Here is a 23,333-nt window from a genome sequence, read left to right as displayed (position 1 = left end):
ACCGGTACACCACGGAACTTGGTTGATTTAACTGATTTCTCAAAAATTGGACTCATCTTCGTTGACATAGCTGGAACTGTCCTTAAATGCGCTTGTGTAGAAAATATTTGCTCTTGAGTACTCACTGCTAATTCAGTAGTGCACTGAAAGGTCAGGGTAGCAACAATGGTCGGTGCATCCACTGAATGGTTGGTTGTTGCACTAAATGCGGGTGGTTTGGATATGTTTTCAGTGGCTGTGTAAAGTAATTGCTGGGAGGCGCGATAGCTGCCAACATGTTAATTACATTATTTGCTGGAAAAGTGTCTAACTTTCCCCCAAATCACTTTGCGTTGCTATTGAGGACAACTGTTTCTTGGACATGGCAGGTTGTGCAATATCTGCTGGCTCAAATGAATGCGATAATTGACACTGTTTTTCTTTTATGAAGGGATCTAAAATTGCGTTGTAAGAGTTGATACTTTCGCTCCACTTGATTCCAAGTTCTGTTGTACTCCAGTGACAAACCCTTCAACATAAATCATTTTGGCATGAAGCATGGCAAGCACTGTAGTCTAATCTTTCAGTTGCTCACCCATTTGTTCGTATAGCTTCATAAAGGGATCTAGTATTGTTAAGGTTGAAATCAATAGAAATTCGAGGGCGCTAGAGACGTCCAAGATGGCGGCTTCCCTGTGAGCTCCGTGTAGCTCCCCAAAGATCCTGAAAATAGCATTTTTCTGTGGTGACTAGTTAAGCTGTTGTGAACACCCAGCGAGAGCCAAGGCGTTTCTGTGCACAACTCTGGAACTATTTCATTCGTCGCATGAGGTTTCGCCCACGAGCGACGGTCAGAGAAATGTCCCACCCCCCTTCCGCCATTTTGGTGGCGCCATGGCCTCGGCAGAGCTGTGGCGGGGCGGCCATACGGGAGGTAGCCGTGCCCGGCGGTAACATCAATAGGCGCCAACTGTGCAGCGCCAAAGATCCAGGGGCGTTGGACGGAGCGGAGAGGCCGCTCGGCAGCGGTGTACAGCGGCACCCCCCCCTGAGAAGCGGGGTGGAGCCGATTGCTGAGAAGCCGCGGAGTCCAGAGTGGGCCCAGAGAACCGGCGCGAACAAGCAAGAACGCGGGAGACGGAGACGAGGCCGCAGACCATACGCCAGCGGAAAGCCAGGTACGAGCGGGCTGTGCGCCCCCTAACCACCAGCACCCACGAAAAGTTGGACTGGTCTCCCAGCTCTCCCGCGCGACAACATAACTTGAAACTGCCGCGGTTCTGTGGGACCTAGTGGCCACATACATAAAATGAACATAGATCAGTCCGGCACTACCATCAACAGTAAAAGAGGCCAACTGCGGTCCATTGACTGGGGGGTACAGAGCATGCACCAGGAGCCTCGCGAGTGAAAAAGGTTTCTACAGGCCCGCACAGATATAAGCGACACTCCAAGATGGGGCAACTAGTCAACTAAAAAATACTCTGAATGGCAGCAGAAGCACCCCACCTCCAACTGCTACAGTGAAATCGCCCAAGAGCCCCTGCAAGGCCAGAGCATTAGCTCTGGGCCATAAACTGCGCCGATCACTGCGGCTATCCCCGTGAATTGCTCAGGTGTTCATCAAGAGGTCTGTGTACCCGAGGGACAGTGTCGATACATCCATAGTCTTAACACGGAATTCCTCACCTACTCCTCTCCGATACAATAGAGGAGGCAGAGGCGAAACCAAAAGTTGCAGAGTGTGCGCCTAACCGCGCGGCAAGGAATCCCCGGCAAGCCTACCACAAACCCACCCAGCAGATTCTTGGCTGGCTCTCCTGAGCTCGCCCTGTGTCGCATTCTAGGTGCCTCATCGCTCACTTTTATCGCGATCATGGGGAAAGCTGATAGATCACAGAGAAAACTGAACTTTGAGGGCTGCTCCTCCGTCAAAGCGTCCTCTTCCAACAGTGGATCACAATCATCCAACCCAAATCCGCCCCACGAAGAGGAGATGCAAGACTTCGACAGAGAAATTCTGTTAGACCTCAAGGCAGGGACTAGACTCGCTTTCCTCCAACGTAGACCAGCTCCAACATCGGTTGGATAAACATGCTGACAGACTCGACAGGGTCGAACAGAGGGTTTCCGATCTAGATGATGGGACATCAGCCTTAACCTCCAGGGTATCCCTACTGGAGGCGCAAATGAAGGCCGTAAGCACCAAAAACGAGGACTTGGAGGGCCGCTCACGGCGTAATAACATAAGGATCGTCGGAATCAGAGAGCACCAACCCACCCTAAAAATGGAGGAATACGTGGAGAATATTTGCACGGACCTGTTCGGCTCAGAGATCCTCTCAAAGTGCTTTGTTGTTGAAAGAGCCCATAGGGTTCCTAATGCGAAATCCATTCCCGGAGCAAACCCCAACCCATCATTGCGAAGCTACTCAATTATAAAGGACCGGGACGCCATTCTCAGAGCAGCCAGAGTCAAAGGAGAGCTTCAATACGAAGGTGATAAGATTCAATTTTTCCCAGATTTCTCCCAAACCGTCCAGGCGCAAAGACGTACTTTCACAGCCGTGAAACGTAGATTACAAGAAAATCAGATCCAATACTCCATGCTTTTCCCGACGAAACTTCGCCTCCAGCACGAAGGTAAAACACAGTTTTTCAACACTCCAAAAGAGATCAGTGATTATTTGGACTGCGCAGGCTGCAGGCCCAACCCAATCAACGAAAACCCTCAGAGGGGTAATAGACCGAGGAGGGATCCACCATAAAAATCCACTTCGTAACTATCGCAAAATGAAATACGCCTCACCAACACTCACATAGCAGTTCTATCACCACGGACCGAAATTCGTAACAAAAGTTGGGAGCCAGCCCCCTCTTGGAGGGCCACCGGCGCCCCTAGCACTGCAATGTTGTTTGTTTTGTTTGTAAGGGACTGTTCTTTGTGGGCCAGTTGGGGGTTGCCCACACAAGGGTGGGATTCCAGTTCAGCCGAGCCATTACCTACCCCTCACCCTTATTCCACAACAATCACCTGGTTCCTCGTCACTCCAACACAAGCCAGGCCCTCCGGCCACCTCCAGATTACAAGAATCCAGTCAATTCCTCTAATCCTGATGGATTGGAACTTAATTAACCTCCCAGATGGCAGGAATAACACTTAAAATCGCCACCTGGAACATCCGAGGGGGTAACCATCCAGCGAAGACAAGGAGAATCCTCCATTATCTCCGACGTCACAAGATCAACATTGCTATTTTACAAGAAACTCATCTCCTCCTTTCATCAGAACAACTTTGGGCTAAATCATGGGGTTGTCATAGGTATTTCTCATCATATTCGTTGTACGCTAGAGGTGTTGCAATTTTAATAGACAGGAAATCGAACTTTAGTCTCATTAACTCAGTAAAGGACTCGGAGGGAAGAGCCCTACTGGTGAGGGGGTTGATCTCAGGGAAAGAGGTAGCAATAGCAAACTCATATGCACCAAATATCGATGGACCCAACAACTTTAACTGGGTCATGACTCAGCTGGGGAAGATCAACGCAGCAACCATCATTTGGGGAGCAGACCTTAACACGCCAATTGACCCCATTCTCGACAAATCCCATAATACAACAGGACATCCCTCCAAAGCCAGCGCCCAAGTCCGCGAGATTTGCCACACGTTTGAGTTGTCCGACACATGGGGGTGAAACAATCGAGACGCAAGAGAGTATACCTTTCATTCTGCTGTTCACAATACTAGTTCCCGGATCGATTACATTCTGGCATCCACTCACTGCCCTTTTAACTGGGGGGAAAGCCAAATCTTACCGCATTCCTTCTCTGATCATTCAATGGTCACACTGGAAGCCACCCTTTCAGGCACCACAAACCCTGGACTTCGATGGAGATTCAAGCCCGGATCACTCAACGACACCGTCTTCGCAGATGAACTTCGCAAGGAACTAATATCCTTTATATAAATAAATCAAGACTGTTGCCTCGGCCAGCACCATGTGGGAAACCCTAAAATGTTACGTGCGAGGAGTTTGTCTGGCCAAAGAAAATGTCATACTAAAACTGATCCGGAAAGACTTAGCCTGCAGTGAACAACGCTTGAAAGAACTAGAGATGAGAGCCTCCATTACTTAAGACCTACATGTTCAAGCCGAAATAAAGAAAGAACTGCTGAAGTTCAAGGAAATAGCGGAACGAGAAATAAAGTTCATGAGCCGCAAACACCAGGTCTGCCAATATGGGGGGGAAGGACAGAAACCAGGCGCCTTGTTATCCCATCTTCTATCAATAGACAAATCTCTGTCCCCAGTGGAGTGTATTAAAGATGACCAAGGTCAACTAGTATACTCAGAGGAAAAAATTGCCAACGTATTTCGGGACTTCTATCAAGTTCTTTATAGTTCCAAAGGGGATTCCGATCCAGAATCTATACAAAAGGTCTTTAACGACACGGAGTTGTACTGGGTTGAAGCGGAGCTATGTGAACCCTTGAATGCTCCGATAACAGTAGAAGACATTCTGGAGGCAATAAAATCCCTCCCAAATGCCAAGGCGCCTGGGCCCGATGGGCTCATCGGAGAGTTCTACAAGGCCCATTCAACCATCCTAGCCCCTCTTCTGCTCTGAGTTTTTGAAGCATCTTCGCGGTGTGGATACCTCCCCCACACATCGCGTGAAGCCAACGTAATGGTGCTGCACAAAGCCGGCAAACCCCCAGATGAATGTGCATCCTACAGTCCAATCTCCTTGATTAATCTGGACAATTAAATTCTAGCTAAAGTCCTCGCTGCACGGTTGCTTCCTCTTATGCCCGCACTCGTAATCGGGGATCAAGCTGGGTTTATCCCGGGGCGAAGCACAACCTACGGGATCAGAAGACTGTTTGGTGTCAGAGGCCCTAAATCCAACACAACAGGCTATAGCAGTCCTTCTCGACGCCGAGAAGGCGTTTGATTCTGTTGGATGGCCATTTATGTTCGCAACACTTACACAAATGGGCCTAGGCAAATTCTTCATCAAATTAGTGTCCTTGCTATACAGCGTCCCCCACTCATATATCACACTCGGAAACTCCAGGTCCTCAGGCATAACACTACAACGCGGAACAAGACAGGGTTGCCCGCTCTCTGCCCTTATTTTTGCCCTCATTATGGAACCCTTGGCGTCGAGGCTTCGCGCCAACCATCTGACATGAGGTCTTAAACTGGGTCCCCATAGATTGTCTCCCTCTACGCTGACGACGTCATGTTATTCGTCAGTGACCCCCCCCCCCCCCCAGGCCAATCTTAACCCGGTAATGCGAGAAGTCATAAAATTTGGGCGAATGTCAGGTCTCAAAACCAACCACTCAAAATACGTAATCTTTCCCCTGACCCCGACCACAACTGAATTCGCAGACGATTACGGTCTTAAATGGGAAGCCTCAAAGGTTCGCTATCTGGGTATTTATATGTCACGTAATCATCATGAGATATATAGTGATAAGTATGTCTGTGCACTAAATTCCTTGCAGGAACGAATTCATAGGTGGAAAACTCTGCCTCTAACGATATGGGGAAGGACCTCCTTAACGAAAATGGTCGTCTTATCCAAACTTCTCTATTTGTTCACGAACATTCCGCTACTTGTCCCCAAATCCTTCTTCCAAAAAGTCAGGAGTCTAGTCCTGGAGTTGTTGTGGGTTGGGAAACCGGCACGCGTAGCGTCCAACACATTAACGTTGCCAGTGTCGAATGGCGGACTAGCGCTCCCCGATATCGAAAAGTATTACTGGGCAGCCCAGGCCCAATTTCTCAGTCATTGGTATACGGTCCACTTTGTTCGGCCCCACGTGCAGGTGGAGCGAGCCTTAGCCTACCCCAACCTCCTGAGGGCCGTCATTATCAGCCATATTCCGGTCCCATACAACACGCTAAACACGGTCCTATCCACCTATGCAATTTGGAAAAAAATAGCCAATAAATACAGGGTGACAATAAGATTTTCCCCATTATTGCCCATTAGATTCGTTCCTGGAATCCCCCTTACTAATGAGAAAGTGTTCCTCATATGGGCAGACAAGGTTAACATTCACTCCTTTGGCACCTTTCTGACTCCACAAATGTCCGAAATTAGAGGTGGTAACTCCTCTTTAGATGTGTTCATCTACTTTAGACTACGTCACACCCTTCAAAAGTTGTTTCCATCCTTTCCCAATCAACCTCCCACATGGGACTTATTACACAATACGATTCAAGCGCAGGGGGGAAGGAAGATTAGTGTCGCTACTATATAAATCCCTCATAGCAGGCAGTGTGACACCCAAACCCAAGAATCAGCCATTCAAGAATCGATAGACAGAGACTGGTCGGTCCTACATCCTCCGCCAAACGCAAAAAGTTGCAATAAACACTTAATTCACTTTAACTTTGTGCATCAGACGTACTAAACCCCAGTTAAGAGGAACAAACACCACCCAGAATTGTCAGCCCGATGCGACAGCCAACGCCGACTTCCTCCACCTAGCTTGGAACTGCCCACGAATTCGCAATTTCTGGTCCTCTGTTCTACAAATAACTGAAGACATCATAGGCGAACAAGTGACCCCAACACCCCTTGGAGCCCTGCTCAGTCTTACGAAATACTTGCAGCCAGCATCTCGAAAACTTGCAGCCCTTCTCCTGGTGCTGGCTCATAGGAGAATCGCGATGTCGTGGCCCACTCCCCAAGATTGAAGACTGGAAAAAAGACATTTACTGTCAAAACACTGAGTGCGAATTTATAAGACTCCTACCATTGCATGCTCGCCCCCCGGACATCTGGGGTCCATACATAAATTATCTGCTAAAAAACACAGATCCCTCAGATTCTGATACCTCTGCGAGCTAGATGATGTGCAGTGGGGCTCTGATTCGTAAGGAGGCGCTGGATAATGGCGAACTAAAAATGCGGAAGGAACCCACGGAATTCTGCAAGGGTGAACTTGGGGTGGTGGGGGTTGGCTCGGGGGGGGCTGATTAAAGTTAGGGTATTGTTTTTTCTTTCTAATTTTTCTCTGTTTGTTGTACTCTGGTTGCGCACCCTGGAGGTGCCCATGTATGGCGATCATATTGAAAAACCAAAAATAAAGTTTAAAAAAAAAAGAAATCAATAGAAATTCACGATTATTTTGAGTGTTTTCTTTGTTGGTCTCATCAAGGGTTTGAGTATGAGTTTGAGATCCATTGTTAGTATTAAAAGTCTTCTGATGTAAGTTTGTCGACAGATTATCATTGACCAATGATGGGTTGAGGGAAGGTCCAACTTGTGTGCCCAGAAGGTAAGTTGGAGATGGTGGGCGAACTACGATCTGATGGTATGCAGCTCCAACTTGTTGCCGATCTTCTGCTTTCGTGGCCCGCAGGGGGTATATTTGGGGTGCTATAACAATCTTAAGCTACATCAGTCTCCATTAATTTTGACGTTTCTAGTAGTAGTTTATCCGGAATTTCCAAGTCTTTTGTTTGGGGCTGTAGGTGTATTGACTGCACAGTCCTCCTTTCGGTTCCATTCAGTTGCTGCCATGTTGAATTTGTATGGCTAACCAGCTGAGGGTTGAATGTGTTGAATTGTGATTTGAGAGACATGGGTTTCCATGTGGTTTCTGTGGTTCCTATATGCGCCCTCTTTGCAAAAAAATGTGCCGCCCGTTGCTCATGAAGAGATTTCATGTTTTTTTCTAAGTGCCACAGGCGAAAGTTGTTTAGTTGCACATTGGCTTAAAGTGTCAATATGTGGTTCGATGCAACCAGAAATGGGTACTGCAGGCACTGAACACAAACAATTAGAGCATTGGTTTGAGAATGTGGTTGCCGTGGGTTGGGCTTGTAGCACTGCGAGGCGGGCGGGGCCGTTTGAACGTCCAACGTCTCTGCCTCACAGCCCACGAATGGAGCCGCGCACTCTCCAAGGCTCAGTGCCAAGGGGGAGGGCAGGCTTTCCCTGGGTTCAGCAGCAGCCGAGTCCCCGACCAGAACCCCGCCAGCGAGCATGCTAGACGCCGCACACACCCCCACCACTGTCAAGCCCCGAATGCGGCCCCGGACCACTGTAGGGTAAGTTTGTCAGCAGATTTATTTTCATTGCGCTTGGCGTAAGTTTCCCGTTCTGATTGCGGCCATTATCAGTAACAGGAGATGTATTCGGCGTGCTGGAGAAGAACTTCTGTAAGAGCACTGCCGAGTTTTCAGCTGATTTTGTTGTAATGGCGGATTGCAACATGTTAATATAGGAAGAGGTTGTTGCCACAATATTTACATCAACGTTAAGAGGCACAACACGTTTAGTCTGAGGTGGCAAGTCATTCTGGATGCAGATTGAACCAGGAGAAAGTGTCAGTTCATGTGCTGTGGATACCGCATGTAGAGAGTTTGAATTAGATTCTACTACATAAGCGTTTTCCGAGCGCAGTGACGCCGCCAAAGTTTGATGGGGCAGCGCTTCACATGACGTAAGAGTTCGAGTCAGTTTAAACAGGTATTTTTCATCGGCTAGTGGCATGGTAGTGATGATGGGGGGCAAAATGGGGGGACCATTGACAGGCATCTTGGGATCTACAACTTAGATCAGGTCAATTTCAGTCAAATTGTGAATGAATGAAATGGAGCGCTCACCGTTCAGCGGGACTGCAGGACTGCCACCCTACGCCGCTCCACGGGTAGAATGAGGTTATACGCCCACAGATGAACAGGTAGAAACAGTAGACAGGCTGGATTGCTCTGCTGTAGCACAGTCTCACAGGGTTAGAAGCTGCAGGTCTGCCACTCTCCACAGTTTAATCATTTTTTAATTGCCATCCCTAATGGTGTACCTTCCTCCAAATTAATCTCCCTACATCCTTTGTTATCCACTAGTATATATGGATGGGACCATCCCCTGGTACCAGTGGTGTGTATTCACATTCTACCCCCTGTTGTCTCATGGTTTCATTGATTAACATGAATGAGTCAGACTCATTTATTTAATTAATTTTTGTATCCTTTAGAGGGGGTTAGTGTGTACAGAGGGGTAGTGCGTAGCGTCGATGAGTGTAAATCTCAGAGAAGCGAGTAGAATGCAGGAATGCGCAAACCAGACGAATGCGCAAACTGGATGAGTGTGTAGAACAGATGAATATGTGGAGCGGACGAGTATCTAGAGCCCACGAGTGTGGATAGTGGATGAATGCAGAAGTGCGGAGAGGATGTAGATCGCCGGAGCAGATGAATATACAAACCTGGCGAATGTACAGAGCACATGAGTGTATAGAGCACATGAGTGTATGGAGCGGATGGAGTGTATGGGTATGCACAAGAGTACATGCGTGGAGCGGACAAGAGGGCATGTGCGGACATACTAGAGCGCGCGTGGCAGACAGGAGTATTGGACGGACTGGAGCGCATAGAATTGCATGACGTATATAGTATGCCTTAGAATGCAGAGAGCGTTTAAAGAGCATGTAACCCATCATATCACACCACCACGCTTACTCTCCTCTTTTCATCACCACTCAACTAGAACACAGAGATACTATGACACCATTCGGTATAACTGTTCTCATACCAACATCCGCCGCTCACTGCACATCATTCTAAGTAAACACTGCTGGTTTCACCCCCCCAGGCAGGCGTTCTCCTCAGGCCTAACGCAGCCACAGCCGTTCTGGATAAAACCCGCCAGAACGAACACATTCTCCTGATCTCTCAACCACCACACCTACCGCTAAGAAGCAGCTATTACACGAATATCGCACGAGCTGCACACATACCCGGTGCTCACATGCACCTTTGACTCTCTCTACTGATCTGAACTTCGGTTCCCAAGGGCGTCCAACCTACCAGCGCCTTCAGACCATACCAATGGTATATAAGGCGCTATATAAGTGCAAAATAACATATAGCGGTGGACCCTGCAGGCATCAGTGCGCAGAAGAGAAAATTGGGGTGAAAAGGTCAAATCACAGCCGGTCCATAGCTTTTCAAATAGAAGTGTTTTCAAGCGCTTTCTAAAGTTCAACAAATTAGGTTTGGCACACAGTTCTTTCGGTAGTTTATTCCAGGCTATTGCAGCCTGCACTGGGAATAATAATAATAATTTAGCATTTATAGCTACCATAACCTCTGACTCGTTTGTTAATAGGGATCATTAAACACCTTTCTTTACTGAATCCGGTGGCTCTTTTAGGAACAATCCTCTTCATACGATTTTTCGGGGAACTAGGGGCTTGCCCATGGCAGCATTTGTGCACAATGGTGAGCACATTAAATCGGGTCCTGGCCACCACTAGGAGCCAGTGAAGGCTTCTCCTATGTTCCGAAATGTGCTTGCATACTTATTTTACCAGGCGCACTACATCGTTTTGCAGGACCTGCAGACGACCAAGGCTGCCCTTATTAGCCCCAATGTGTAACTCATTACAAGTTAAATCTTGGCAAGATTAACGCTTGAGCAAGGGTTGTGCAATTGGGTTCAGATACATAGGGTTTCACTAACGCCATACATTTCTGTCCCTTTCTGGATTTCAATGATACAGAAAACTGCCAGGTGAATGCAGCAATGGCAAGTTCAACTGCATATGGCATTATTTGCGCTCAACAATATGCTTTCCTTTTATTCTCAAATTCTGGTGGGGCTCCACCCAGTCTGGACCAAACATTTTGATTTAAAAAATCTAGAACCATACTCATTCTTTGTATTAGATTTCCCATACAGAATGTGGCCTTGGTTCCACTTACAATCCACATATTGTGATGGATACTTTTGGATCCCATCTCTATTTTCAACATGCATCTCCCCACAATTCTATGTCCAAAATTAGCACTGTCTAATCGGAATAGGCTATTTTATTTGTGGCAAAAATTCAGCATTTTTCTGTCTAAGCATTTGTTTAAACACTTTCTCATTGATTAAACTCCTCTTGTTCTAAGGCCAGTACGGCCTCAATCATTTCCAGATACCCACCCAAGTGCACTGGACCCATTACTGACCCTCATTCACATGGATCTTGGCAACAGGCGAAATATATTTTCCCTGATCCAAAACTGAAGTGCAATATTGTTTCATGCCTTCCTCACTTAAATAGAACCTTAACGTGTCTTCATCCACTTGTGTTTGCCAGTTCTGCTTGGGATCTAAATGAATCTAATGACGGTTTCCCTTTTCCCCCTGCATTTCATACTGGCACATGGGAATGACAGTAGCACTTGGTACACAGCCATTTTGAAGATATACCTCAACCACCCTTTCTGACTTGGCAATGGTGTGGCATTCTTTTGCATTGCAAACCTGGATTACCACTTTGATGCTTCAAGGGTTTTTTCACCAATGACCACAGGACACGATTTACCCCATCAATCAGTTGCGACAGGAGCTTCAGACAATTTATACCCACAGGAAGGGTGGTGTCGCAATTGGAGTGACCACCACTTTTTGTCTTAATTTATGTTTTCCTACCTTAATGTTAAACTCAATTGCACCTTCCACAGGTATTTCCTCACCATTGGAATTCTACACAGGGCCATCTATTTGGAGGAGTGATTTTTCTTAAGCCCACCCGACTTCTTTCTAAACAAATGGCTATGTGGAATGATAGCTTAACCCCCCCTTTTTGACCGTCTCATTTTCAACCTTGTCTTTGTTTATTTTTCTGTCCTGTGATCCTACCCGACGCTTTGCTATTGGCTGGCCTCCCTACATAATGGGCCCACTTGGGTTCTCACCCAATTCCTTACCTGTTTTTTCCACATTTTCAATATCACCACATACTTTCTCTATGGTACACGATTTCTCTGTGTTATCATGAACTCCTTCATGTGGTAAGGCATGAACGTTCTGTGTTTGGAACCTAACTTGTAATTTAACCGTTAACTGCACCTCGAACATCTATGGCACAAGGTATTCCTTTGAGGACTCACCTGCATGTGACTTTTGAGGAGTTTCTACCTCTGTGGAGATATGAGCAGTATTAGATTCATCGGGCAATGGAACCCCATCATTTTTTTGCATTCACTCTATCCTTGCAATATACTTCTTTCTTGCTGTTCCTTGGGTTCACCACTGAAAAGGGGGTGTGTGCATTTTTCTTTTGTCTTTCACTTTCCTCACACACCTGACTAGAGTCAATGCTTTGATTTAACTATAAATTAAACCACACCTTTATTTGTGCATGTTCCCATTTCCAAAGTCATTACAAATCGGTTTCCCCAAACCTAAGTTACTGTGCTCCCTGTACTTATCTAATGGTATGTCCTCTTGCACCAGTTCTCTAGTTAGCGGTGTTTGCCCAACTAGTTACTTGCTACTTCCTTGAGCAACGTCATTTTTATTCTCTTTGTTCCCGATTCACCATCTGTTGGTGATTACTTTGCCTAGCACACAGTCGCCCCACTTGCTCAGCAAGCAACTTCACTTGTGTTTCTAGGCTCTGAAATCTTTCTTGATCCCTAAAATCATCTCTGTGCCGATATTTATTTGATTACAATTGCCCTGGCTTCTTTTAGTTACTCGGATTACCTTCAGGTGACTGAACTCTTAGTATTTCTCCTGAATTCCTGTGATAGAGGAAGTGAGGAACGTGGCGTTACTCCTTGTCCACAACCCCCCTGTGCGGTGTATTTAGCATAGGAGCGTTGTCTATATGTCACATTATGTCTTTCATTAGGCTGATCGTGTTCTTTTTGCAATCCGTTTCAATTAATATATCTACATATCTTAGTTCTATTTGATTACTGTTACCATAAGTAACTGTTGTATGATTAAAGCTAGTTTGAGCGCCCAACACCTGGTACGGTCCATTAGGTGAGTGAACTGGGGTGCCATTTGATTCAGCTACACTGTACGGATCTCCTACCCGAGGAGAATTTCCAAGTTACTGGGGGCTTACATAGGTAGCTCGATCCCTAGGACTGGTGGACAAACACTGGCATTGGTGATGCCACCCTTTTTGCCTTTTTGCGTAGGCAAATCCTTCCAATTCTGTATAATTTCATTTATTTGCTGTCCTGTCTCCAGCACCATATTCCTCCCCAACTTAATTTCTGCAACGGTGGGGCAAGCTACTACCTCTTTCCATTTATGTTTCGGCTCTTGGCCTTTATTCTTGGTTTGGAAGATGACTTCCCATATGTTCATGGCTTTTACTGACTGGGTAAGAATACTAATGTATGTAAATATGTCCTATGTAAAGCGCTTTACATTAAAGCGCTATATAAAAAACAAATTATTATTCATTCGAGAATTCACGCGCTTACTGTGCTACAATCAGCTGGAGACCATGAAAGAAAGTATTTTTTATACTCAAATCGAATTAACATTGCAGCACGCATCAAATCATAAAAACACCCTTTTTAGTGTTTGTAAAAATTGCCTAGGTGATTCATCTGCACCGGCTAACAATGCATAAGCCGCTCTCTTCGCTTCCTGCACTGATTTGTAGAGCGAAAAATACTTCCATACTCGATAGCTCTCCCATGATCACATGTACTGCTCATTTAAACTAAGCAAAAGCAGTATGTGCCTGCTCCACCGTCCAGTGGAAGAAACAAATGTACTGTTCTTTCAGAATATTTAGTGTCCGATTAATCTGTATAATCTGATTAAAATGCTCCTCGATCGACCCATCAGAATTCTTTTTAAATGGGTTTATGATCTCCTTAAGTGACTTCATAATTAGCTACGTCAAAAAGCATCGTGTTTTCTGGTGAAATGCCATAACTGAGCACTTTGTGACATCTGCTCCCTTGTGCCGGTCTTTCTCCCTTCAGTGAAAACCCATCTCTCGCACTGATTCACAGAGCCTCTCTGGTTCTCTATACAAGCCCACGGTGCTTCACTGCCTTTTCCCGCTGCGATGCCACATCTTGGCAGTTCATGATGATGTAAATGCAAAATGTATATTTTTGAATCTGTGTTTTGCGCCTTTAACTCCCCTCTGCTCTGCATTCAACTTTTTTTTGTTTTCTCCTGAAAGATGTCCATTTTAGATTGCTCTTTTCTTAGCCTTATGAGTAAAATACTAATTTCAGAGACTTGCCCCATGTAGTCAGATTATTTTCAGACTTCGTGCCCTCTCTGACATTAAATGAGTGATTTCATCTTCTAAGCAATGAACATCTTGAGACCAGTGCCTGTTCCCTTTACGTAATGTGTCAATTTCTATTATGGCGGCGTCCCTTTCCACCTTAACCTGACCTATTTCTGCCTTTAATTGCTCAATGTGTTCTGTATACACTTGTGTGTAACTGCCAACTCATTCTGCAGTGCATCATATCGCTGTGACTCGCTTGTATATGTGCCAATCCATTCAACTCATTACATCTAATCTGCAACTGTGAAAACATTATTCCCCCCCTTCGCCTGAGGCACCGTGTTGTTGAATCACCCTTTCACGCAACTGTCCATTCATTTTGATACATCGCCAATACCCTGTGTAGGATGAATCAAAACTTTGCATCACTCACTCAGACTACGCAGACTGAGATGTCTTATCACAATCAAATAGTCTGACCAGACACGAGTGCAAACTGTGCCTTCATCAAATAATTTATAAGGCGATTCCTTTTCGCTCTAGCCATAAATTCATAGTATCGGAAGACCACGTTCCTAGAGCATAGAAATTCGGTTCGGCACAGTCACGCACGTTTGCTATACTAACCTCAGACATGTTGCACACTGTGCAATTCACAATGCCTCAACTTAAAACTCACTTCAAGCCCAGCACACCATTGATAAATACAATAGTGCCACGTCTGAATGATGCACTAGCTAAAATATCCCCAGGCAACGAACCAAATATGTTGGAAGAAATAGCCCGATTCTTCCTTTCTGCAACTCTTATTATACCCAGGACCTGAGCTATGCATCGACAGTTCTTCACACTGTACCCTTTTACTGATTACTCACTTACTGGACGAAATAAAAACAAACGCATCCTTTCAGTCACTATCTCATCAGCAAGAGACAGTCAATTCTATTATGACACGTATAGAGTACACATACAAAACACAATGAAGCATTCATAAACACATTTTATATTAGCATGACTTTTCAAATGTATGTTTTTTGTAACCTCAAGGTTACTAAAACAATATAAAATCATTAAGGTTCCAGGGCACTGATATTTTCCCTCTCTCACTTACTGGATGACTAGTCTAATCATGCCCCCCCCCCCTTTGCGTGAAAGGACAAACCACCCCCACCCAAGACTTACAACTTTAGCTACTCCATTCATCTTTGGGTACCTTAAAGATTAAGCAGTGTCACCTTTCATGTCTTATCTGACACAATGCAATTACCCTGCAGGACTGCCAGAATGTAATGGAGAACACTTCTGTTCACTTCCACGAACATGCGCTCTACACGCCGTGTTCCTGTTGACATGTCCTCTCCAGGCAGCAAAGTTGCTTGCGGGGCCTGCAGGCATAAACAATCTCCAACTCCAATGCAGAATGCAGAGTTCACCCACCAGCAACAGCGTCAAAGATACTGCCAGACTACAATGCAGAATACTGCTCAACTGCACGAACGCTTCTTGGTTCTAAATCTTATGTCAACACATCAAAACCCATTTTTATTTGGGCTTCTTCCTTCCATATTAAAATTTGAGACCCATTTAGATGGAACATGTAAAATTGCTAGGCTATCATTTACATCTTCTGGGGGTTCCATAAACTCAGTAAGGTGTACAAAAGGAAACACCACCAAAACTTTAAAATAAAAAAGCCTTGTACAATTGTATCACAAGATGTGACACTGTTGCAATGATTAAGTAGAGAGGAAATACACGGTTATAAGGTTCTAGCCCCTAAGCAATAGTCCAACAAAAGTCACAGCTAAGTAAAAAACAATACAGCCCTCTAGGTGTTGTCAACGTCATATAAAACCTAAGTGCGTTTGCCCGAGATCTCCAATAAGCTGCAGAACCAAAAAACCTGCCTTTTGTCGGCAGGGTAATCTAGCCACTTGCCTCGTCGGACGACAATCTGAGTTTTATGTTGTTGAGAAGCACAAAGGAAACATGCAGCTCTGAAAGAAACCTCCAACGAGCCAAGTGGAGATAAGGAACGCAAGACTGAGTGTGTGCAGGTTGTGTCAAAAGGGAAGCAGATTAGCAGTCACCATTAGTCCTTTTCACAATCAAAGTATTTACACCTTCATACACTCAAAGGATTAAGAAAAAAAAAGATTTCCAGCAAGGATTTTGAAATTGCTTAAATCCTGCACTATTTATATGGGCAATTTAACAAATGATCTACCATTAAGTTATTCAGATTGTACACACAGCACACTAATACACAAATATGGACTAACTGGCATTTTGAAGAGATTAATCCACGCCACTCTGTTAAGGGCAAGACTGGGTCCAACAAAAAGGATATCAAGGCAATATGCGGCAGCTAAACAAAATGCAACCCCACTATGGCAGCAACAAAGGACCTACCAAGCTTCAGCTGAAGCACATCAGTTGCGACCCACCACTCTAGGCCAGGTAGGCTCCCTGCCTGAAGTAACTTGCTCAAGGAGGGTTCACCTAAGAGGCAGCACAGAAACAAGACGGAAATGGTCCCAGCAAATGACAACCACTCCACCAAGCAAGCATCAGGAAACTCGGGTAGTGATTCCAGCAGCCAAACAAGGAGCCAGAGTCCAACCAGTAGAGCCAAATCAGGTCCTTACATGCAGCAGCCCATCTTTTCAGTCGTTCAGCAAATCATGCAAGAAGCAGAGGAAAGTATGGAGTCTCCCCAAAACAAACATTCTCTCAGGAGTTGACCCAAGCCATCCCTCCAATTAAAAACCATGAAGAAACACAGGTTCTGGCTGTCTGCCAGTCAGACTGGCACTAAAAACCAGCAAAGATTGTTTATTGGGCCTAGGGTTGAAAACCAGGTTGACCGAATTTAATGCAGTTTAGAGGGTACAGGGCTGGGCTCAAGAGTGAGGCCACATCAGCACAGCCGCCATCTTAGGCCTGCCTCAGTCCACAGAAAAAGGGGGACCCAAAACAAAATGGTCAGGAGTAGAGCTTAAAAAAATGTATTGGTACATTATTGGCTACCATACTGGTACGGTGGACTACCAATTTATTGAAAAGGACTATACCCTTGGCAAAGCTAAAACTAAACTGCTGCAACAGGATTACACCCAAGCACTTGTAAGTTTAGGAGTCACATAAAATGGGAAAGAGGACTTCCAACATTTTAATTGGTGGTATTCTGGCTTTTGGCGATCATCATGACAAAGAATTCAAGGGACATTTCTACTTAATTCAGACGACAGATCATAACAGTCGTTACTTTTGTACATGTTACATTTGCAACTGCCATAAGCCTAATTAAGCATTTGCCAGTCAGAATCAGCCTCTCCCTTGTTTCAATACTTCGTACTGAGATGAATATGTCCAACTTGAGGGCAAAGATTGACCGTTAAAGCACTTATTACCAAGATCAATATTGAAAATTGAATTTAAAAAATGTATACTAAAATACAATTGCTAAAGCATACTACAATACAATTAGGATATCAACGTTTGCAATTTCACAAAATAGGATGAAGCGAGTTCTTACCATTACAATTTCAAGAGCAGGAAGAATTCCCAAGTTCGCCAGAGTTTTGAAAAATGAGTCCCTGTTTTGAGGTTGTAACGTCTGAGAAAATGCACAAAATTCCTTGAAGAAATTGACCTGCAGCACAATTGAGAATTGTTAAAAAATCATTTTGAATTCAGTCAACATACCTAGGAGTTGAAAAGTAGCGTTGTGGTTTATAACTCTGTAGAGGTCTGATTGATGTTCACCCTGAATAAATATCTTAACACAAGCCTAGCATTTATATAGCACATTAAGTATACTGTAGTATCTACACTTATTATAAACTAATCTTAAAAAGCATTGCAAAATAGAAGGTGTTGCATTTAAAGTTTACACATTTAAGATGCCTTCCCCATCTTAACATGTTAGGACAAACTTTCCACTGAATAAACAAACAGGAGGGGAATAAGGACACCTACTGGAAGGTTGGCAGCTGGGTGTGCGAGATGCAATTATGATGAACCCATTGTAATTTGTAATTAGGAAGCCAAGCAAAAACAGGAGCTCAAAGAAGGGCAAAAGTGCATTTGGTTAGTTACGGATTATTTCACGTTATCATCCAGAAACATTTTTTTTTGCACAGAGCTATATAGGGAAAAGTAATCATGTCTCTAGCATGGCATTAGAAGTTCAGCTACTAACTGTATACATTTTGCACTGGTCCAAACCTCTCCTTTTCAGCAATGCGATTAACAACCTTCAAATATCGATTATGAAATTCCACATTTTTACAGTCTAGTTTAATAGTCATTGAAACAAAAAAGTTAAATAAAAAATGCTGTCATTTTACACATGCACAGAAGAGGTATAACCTTAGGGAATTGTGCAGGGACATGGAACAGTCTAGGGTCAGAAAGACCTTTAGCAGGTTGTATTCATGTTGAAGCCAAGTGTTGCCATGCCTGCATAGGGGTGAATGCGCCTTGAAAAAGGTACAAGCACCAGTGAATCTGCTCCAGTGTGTGCATCTATGAAATAGTGTGTGTAAATGTGTGCACTGAACTCTGTTGCTGCTTTGAAAATAATATTTAGCAGAACACAGGCAGGAAAGCAAGCTTAGCTCCTGTTTCTCGAGTGGACTGCACCTTTGGGGTTGCGGTAAGTGTCTTTTTTGCAAGAGTGTAGCACAATTGGCAAGACTGGATTTAGTTACTGAACTGCATCCTTGACCACTGGTGAAATAAATAGTTTCTATATACAATTTCATCCATTCATATGACCTACATTACTACTCACTGTAATTGTATTTCTGGTGCTTATATCTGCTTAGCTTCACATGCTGTGCATATAGTTCGACATCTAGTGGTAATCACAGAGTATTGCATCTTTTTTTCGAAGATCGAAAAGGGCCCTTGAAATGGGCGTGAGTACCCTATCCCTAGTGTGACTTGCAGTGTACCCCAAATCCTGTGTGTCAACGTCCCCCGGTTGTTTTTGTTCTGCCATGCAGGAGCCAGATGGAAGGAGCAAGTGAGTACAGAAGAAAAGAAGGTGTAAGATATCTATGTTACTTCAACTCCAAGAGAAGAGTGTGGGTGATTGCATGTGAATCTACACATAAAATCAGAAATACGATTACAGTGAGTAATTTAATGTCTTCTGATGCTTGTGAATCTGTTTAGAATCACATTCTCTGCATAGACTAGCGAGCACTACCAGGAGGTGGTGGGATGTGTGAAGAAACAGTAGCAAAGACATGTCTTTGCACCGCTTGTCCCACCAGAGTATAAGACCTAGAGCATAATAGTGTTGGGTGAAAGCATGAACCAAACTCAGTTGCTGCTTTGCAAATAGAATCTAGAGGAAATTTGAAATGAATGCTAAGGTAGCCTCTGTGCCCAAGGTAGAGTGAACTCTATGCGTAAAGGGTTAAGTCCCTCTCGTGGCCAGAGAGTAACAGTGTGATCCATTTAACAATCCATTAGTAAATAGCCGATTTAGAGACAGGGTCCCCATCTCTACCCGCTGCACTGAAACAAACAATTGTTTAATTTTCCTTAGAGTTTTAGTCTTTTCAAGGTAGTACACTCGAGTAGTTGGAGGTGCCCAAACTATGACTTCAGGAGACAAGCTGCTAAATTGAGTGTTTGGGGTCACGGGTGTAGTGTTTTCCCTAGGTCTTGTCACAGCATGTTGTACAGGCAGGGAAGTTTTCTGGAAGGGGAGACTGACATTCTCATGAGGTGAGAGAACCATGGCTGTCAGGAAAACATTGGAAGCACCAGGATCATCCTGACTTGTTCCTGGTGCATCTTGTGCACTATCCTGCTGAGAAGGGGGATAGGGGGTAAAAACATTGGCACATTTCCCAGACCATGTTAGCTAGAGACCGTTAATTTGGACCGCCTCCGATGGTACCTGGATGCGTAGTTTGGACATTGGCCGGTCCAGAGTCGCGAACCGGTCTATGTCTGGAAAATCCCGTTTTGCGAAGAAGTTGAGCAGACTGTGCTCTTGCAAACGCCACTCGTGTTCTATGAGTAGGCACAAGTCCCTGCTGAGCATGTCTGCCAGAGGATTGTGTTCCCCTGGAATATACTGTGATAGTAGGAACATGTGTTTGAGTGCCCATTTCCAAATGTTCTGCAACAGTTTGGATATCCCTAGAAAGTGAGTGCCCCCCGGTTTGCTCAGATAGTACATGGCTGTTGTGCTGTCTGAAAGGACCAGGAGCGTCTACCCCTGAAAATGTGCTAAGAAGGACTTTAGGGCTTTGAACAAGTGGTTCCAACAGGATGATGTGCTTGGATGCTATGGGTAGGGACCACACGCTGTGCACTCTGTTGAAGGAGGTGAGCTCCCCATTCAGACAGACCTGTTTGTGGTGACAGTGGCCTCTACTGCAGGGGTGGTGAAGGGTTTCCTCTGCAGAAGGTTTTCCTTTGACCACCACTGCAGAGACTGGACAAGGGCTGTCGAGACAACCATGAGAAGTCATCCCACTGGCCCGAAAACGAGCCACTCCTGCATGGAGCGCGTGCGCGGACAGGCATGTCCGGAAACCATAATTTCCAGCAGCTGCATGAATTAGCGTGCAGTTACTCACCGACTGGCTACATAATGAGGGATCTGGAATAACATGTTTTGAACCCCCGCGTTGGAGGGGAAGACGAAACTCTTCTGTTCGAATCAGGGCCCCCAGAAACGTTTTGACTTTGCTGGGGAATCAGACTGGGGTTCGTTGATAGAGAAGCCTAGATTTAAAAGGAGATCTACTTTCTGGGTATTCTCCAGACACGTTCCGTATGAGTGTCTGGTTATGAGCCAGTCATTGAGGTAAGGATACACAGGGATGGATGCAAGCCGCTAGTACGATTGTAAAAAACCCTTTGTGCCAAAGCAATGCCGAAGGGCTGAACCTTGAGCTGATAGTGGGTGTCCTCCATCTTGAACCCGAGGTACTTTGTGCGCTGGCAAGATTGAAATATGAAAATATGCATCTTTCATGTCCAATGTGGTCATGTAATCCCCCTGTTGCAAAAGTGAGATTACTTCCCCATTGAAGCGTTGACAATATTTGAGATTGCTTACTTACACAAGAATTATTAGGGGGGAGGATGGTGGGATGTATGGGGAAAGGGGCTATGGACTAAGTATGTTCGTCACTACGGTGACTAACTTAATTACTCTCACGTCCCCTTTCCTCCATACTGCATGGGCAATTACAACAGAATGTAGCCCCAGGGTGGAGAGGAGAACCTCCTTAAGAAAATAGATTCCTTAGAACCACCTGTCCGAAAGCCGAGCCTGACTTGGAGCTGGCGTCCAAACAGTAGTGCTTACAGAAAGCCGAAGGTATGGCCCAGGTGGCTGCCCTGCTGATGACCTGCCATGGTACCTGCCGCCGGAATGCGATGGCCGCGGCCTTGTCTCCGACAGCGTGGGTGTGCATGTTAGCTGGAAGTGGTTTGTCCTGCCCCTCACAGGCCTCCTTGAAGACCGAAACCATCCACCTTGCTATAGAGGCCTTGGCTGCCAGATAACCGGGCCTCGATTCCCCCCACCCCCAACCCCGAAGGTGACAGAGCGTCCAGCCCTAGGTCCTGTCCAGATAGAATTTCAGAGCGCTTCCGACATCCAGACAGTGCAAGACCCTTTAAGCCTCGTCAAAAAACATAGGTAAGACTATCTCCTCGTTTAGAGGGAAAGAGGAGGCTACCTTCGGTAGCAACACAGGGTGCATTCTCAGGACCACCTTATCCTTGAGAAAAGTAGCATAGGGTTCTGAAGCCACCAGAGCCTGGATCTCACCGACTCTGCGAGCAGAGGTGAGGCCCACCAACAGAGCTTTCTTAATGGTGACCAGCCTGAAGCCCGTAGACTCCATTGGCTCGAACAGCTTGTGTGCCAAGGCGCCCAACACTACATTAAGGTCCCACACGGGGTGTGGTTTTTTGATGGGCGGCTAGAGCCTGGCGAGGCACGACAAATGTCGCTTGACCACCGGGTTGGAAGAGAAGACAACCACCTCCAAATTTCTGTAGGCCCCTATGGCTGCCAAATATGTGCAGCGTGTGTCCACCTGCACGCCTGAGTGAGTAAGGTGTGCAGAGAAAGAGCACATCATCCAACGTGCACGTAAGAGGGGGCGGGGGTAGAGTCCTCCCAGTGACAGAACCTAGTCCATTTACTCTTGTACTGGCTCCTAGTAGCCTTGCTCCTAGCGCCTTGAATGATTTCAAGGTTAGCCAGTGATAGGCTCAGGTGTTTGTGTGACCTGCTCAGGAACCATGCTGTAAGGGCTAATTTCTGTGGGGCGCCAGAAAATGAGCTGGGCCCATGGGCAGGTGCATGGGTGACCTGGCCAAGGGCTGAGAAGCTCCGAGAATCACGGTCTCACCAACCAACATGGAGCCATCAGAATGATGGAGGTGACAAGACTCATCTTGCAGATCAGCCTGTGGATCAGGGGTGTGGGAGGGAGGCATATGCGGTCATGCCGTTCCACTGTATCTGGAATGCATCACACAGGGAGCGGGGGCCCTTCCGTGATGCAAACTGCTGGCACTACCTGTTGTCCAAGGAGGCAAAGAGATCCACTTGAGGATGCCCCCATCTGCTAAAGATCTCCAGCAGCACCTGATCGTTCAATTGCCACTCGTAATTGTCCGCTCCCAGCCTGCTGAGCCTGTCCGTCTGCAGGTTGGACCCCCCCCGCGAGGTGGGCGGCCGAGAGGTGGACTATGTTCTCCAGGGCCCATTCCCACATGCTTATAGCTAGGCTGCACAGTGGAGGGGACATGGTACCAAGCCTGCTTGTTGACATAGTACATGCTGGTCGAGTTGTCGGTCTGGATGAGGACGACCTTCCCCCACCCTCAAATGAGCGGAAGGAAAGCTTTGAGAGCTCGCCAGATTGGCTTTCAGCTGCAGTCAGTTGATTGATTGACATGAGACTCCTGCCGGGTCCAAACTCCATGGACACTGTGGTTGTCCAGAGTCTTCCCGCCCCCCAATCTCCCAGCCTTCAGGGAGGAATCCATGGTGATGGTGACCTGCGGGGCCGGCTGCCGGAAGGGCTTGCCAGTCCACAGGTTGCAGTCCGTGGACCACCATGTGAGGGCAGAGTGGAGAGGAGGAATGTTGGGAGCCCCGATTCCATGAGGCTGGGAAGTACAGCTGTAATCTCATCTCGAATCTCGTGTGGGGTACGACCAGTAGAACCGCTGCCATACTACCTAATAAATGTTGATACCACCAGGCTGAGGTCACCTCTCGTGTAAGAAAGGGAGGGAGTGAGTAGTGGCCCTCTTGATAGCTGGGATCTT

At 45.9% G+C, this 23,333-nt stretch overlaps 1 protein-coding gene across 3 annotated transcripts in view; it reads right to left on the bottom strand.

Annotated features, from left to right (window-relative positions):
* Nucleotides 1–23,333, bottom strand: part of PPP4R3B (protein phosphatase 4 regulatory subunit 3B) — an 820,721-nt gene that overhangs the window by 455,403 nt on the left and 341,985 nt on the right. For all 3 annotated transcript variants that reach the window (XM_069608059.1, XM_069608058.1, XM_069608060.1), the window contains exon 6: nt 17,542–17,658. In XM_069608059.1, coding sequence (XP_069464160.1) covers nt 17,542–17,658 — 117 coding nt within the window. The remainder of the gene's footprint in view (nt 1–17,541; nt 17,659–23,333) is intronic.

This window comes from Ambystoma mexicanum, chromosome 4q (assembly GCF_040938575.1).
Source record: "Ambystoma mexicanum isolate Mex_15411 chromosome 4q, UKY_AmexF1_1, whole genome shotgun sequence".
In the NCBI taxonomy this organism is placed as follows: domain Eukaryota; kingdom Metazoa; phylum Chordata; class Amphibia; order Caudata; family Ambystomatidae; genus Ambystoma; species Ambystoma mexicanum.
Note: the sequence above shows the minus strand (reverse complement) of the source record. Positions and strands in the feature narration are given on the sequence as shown.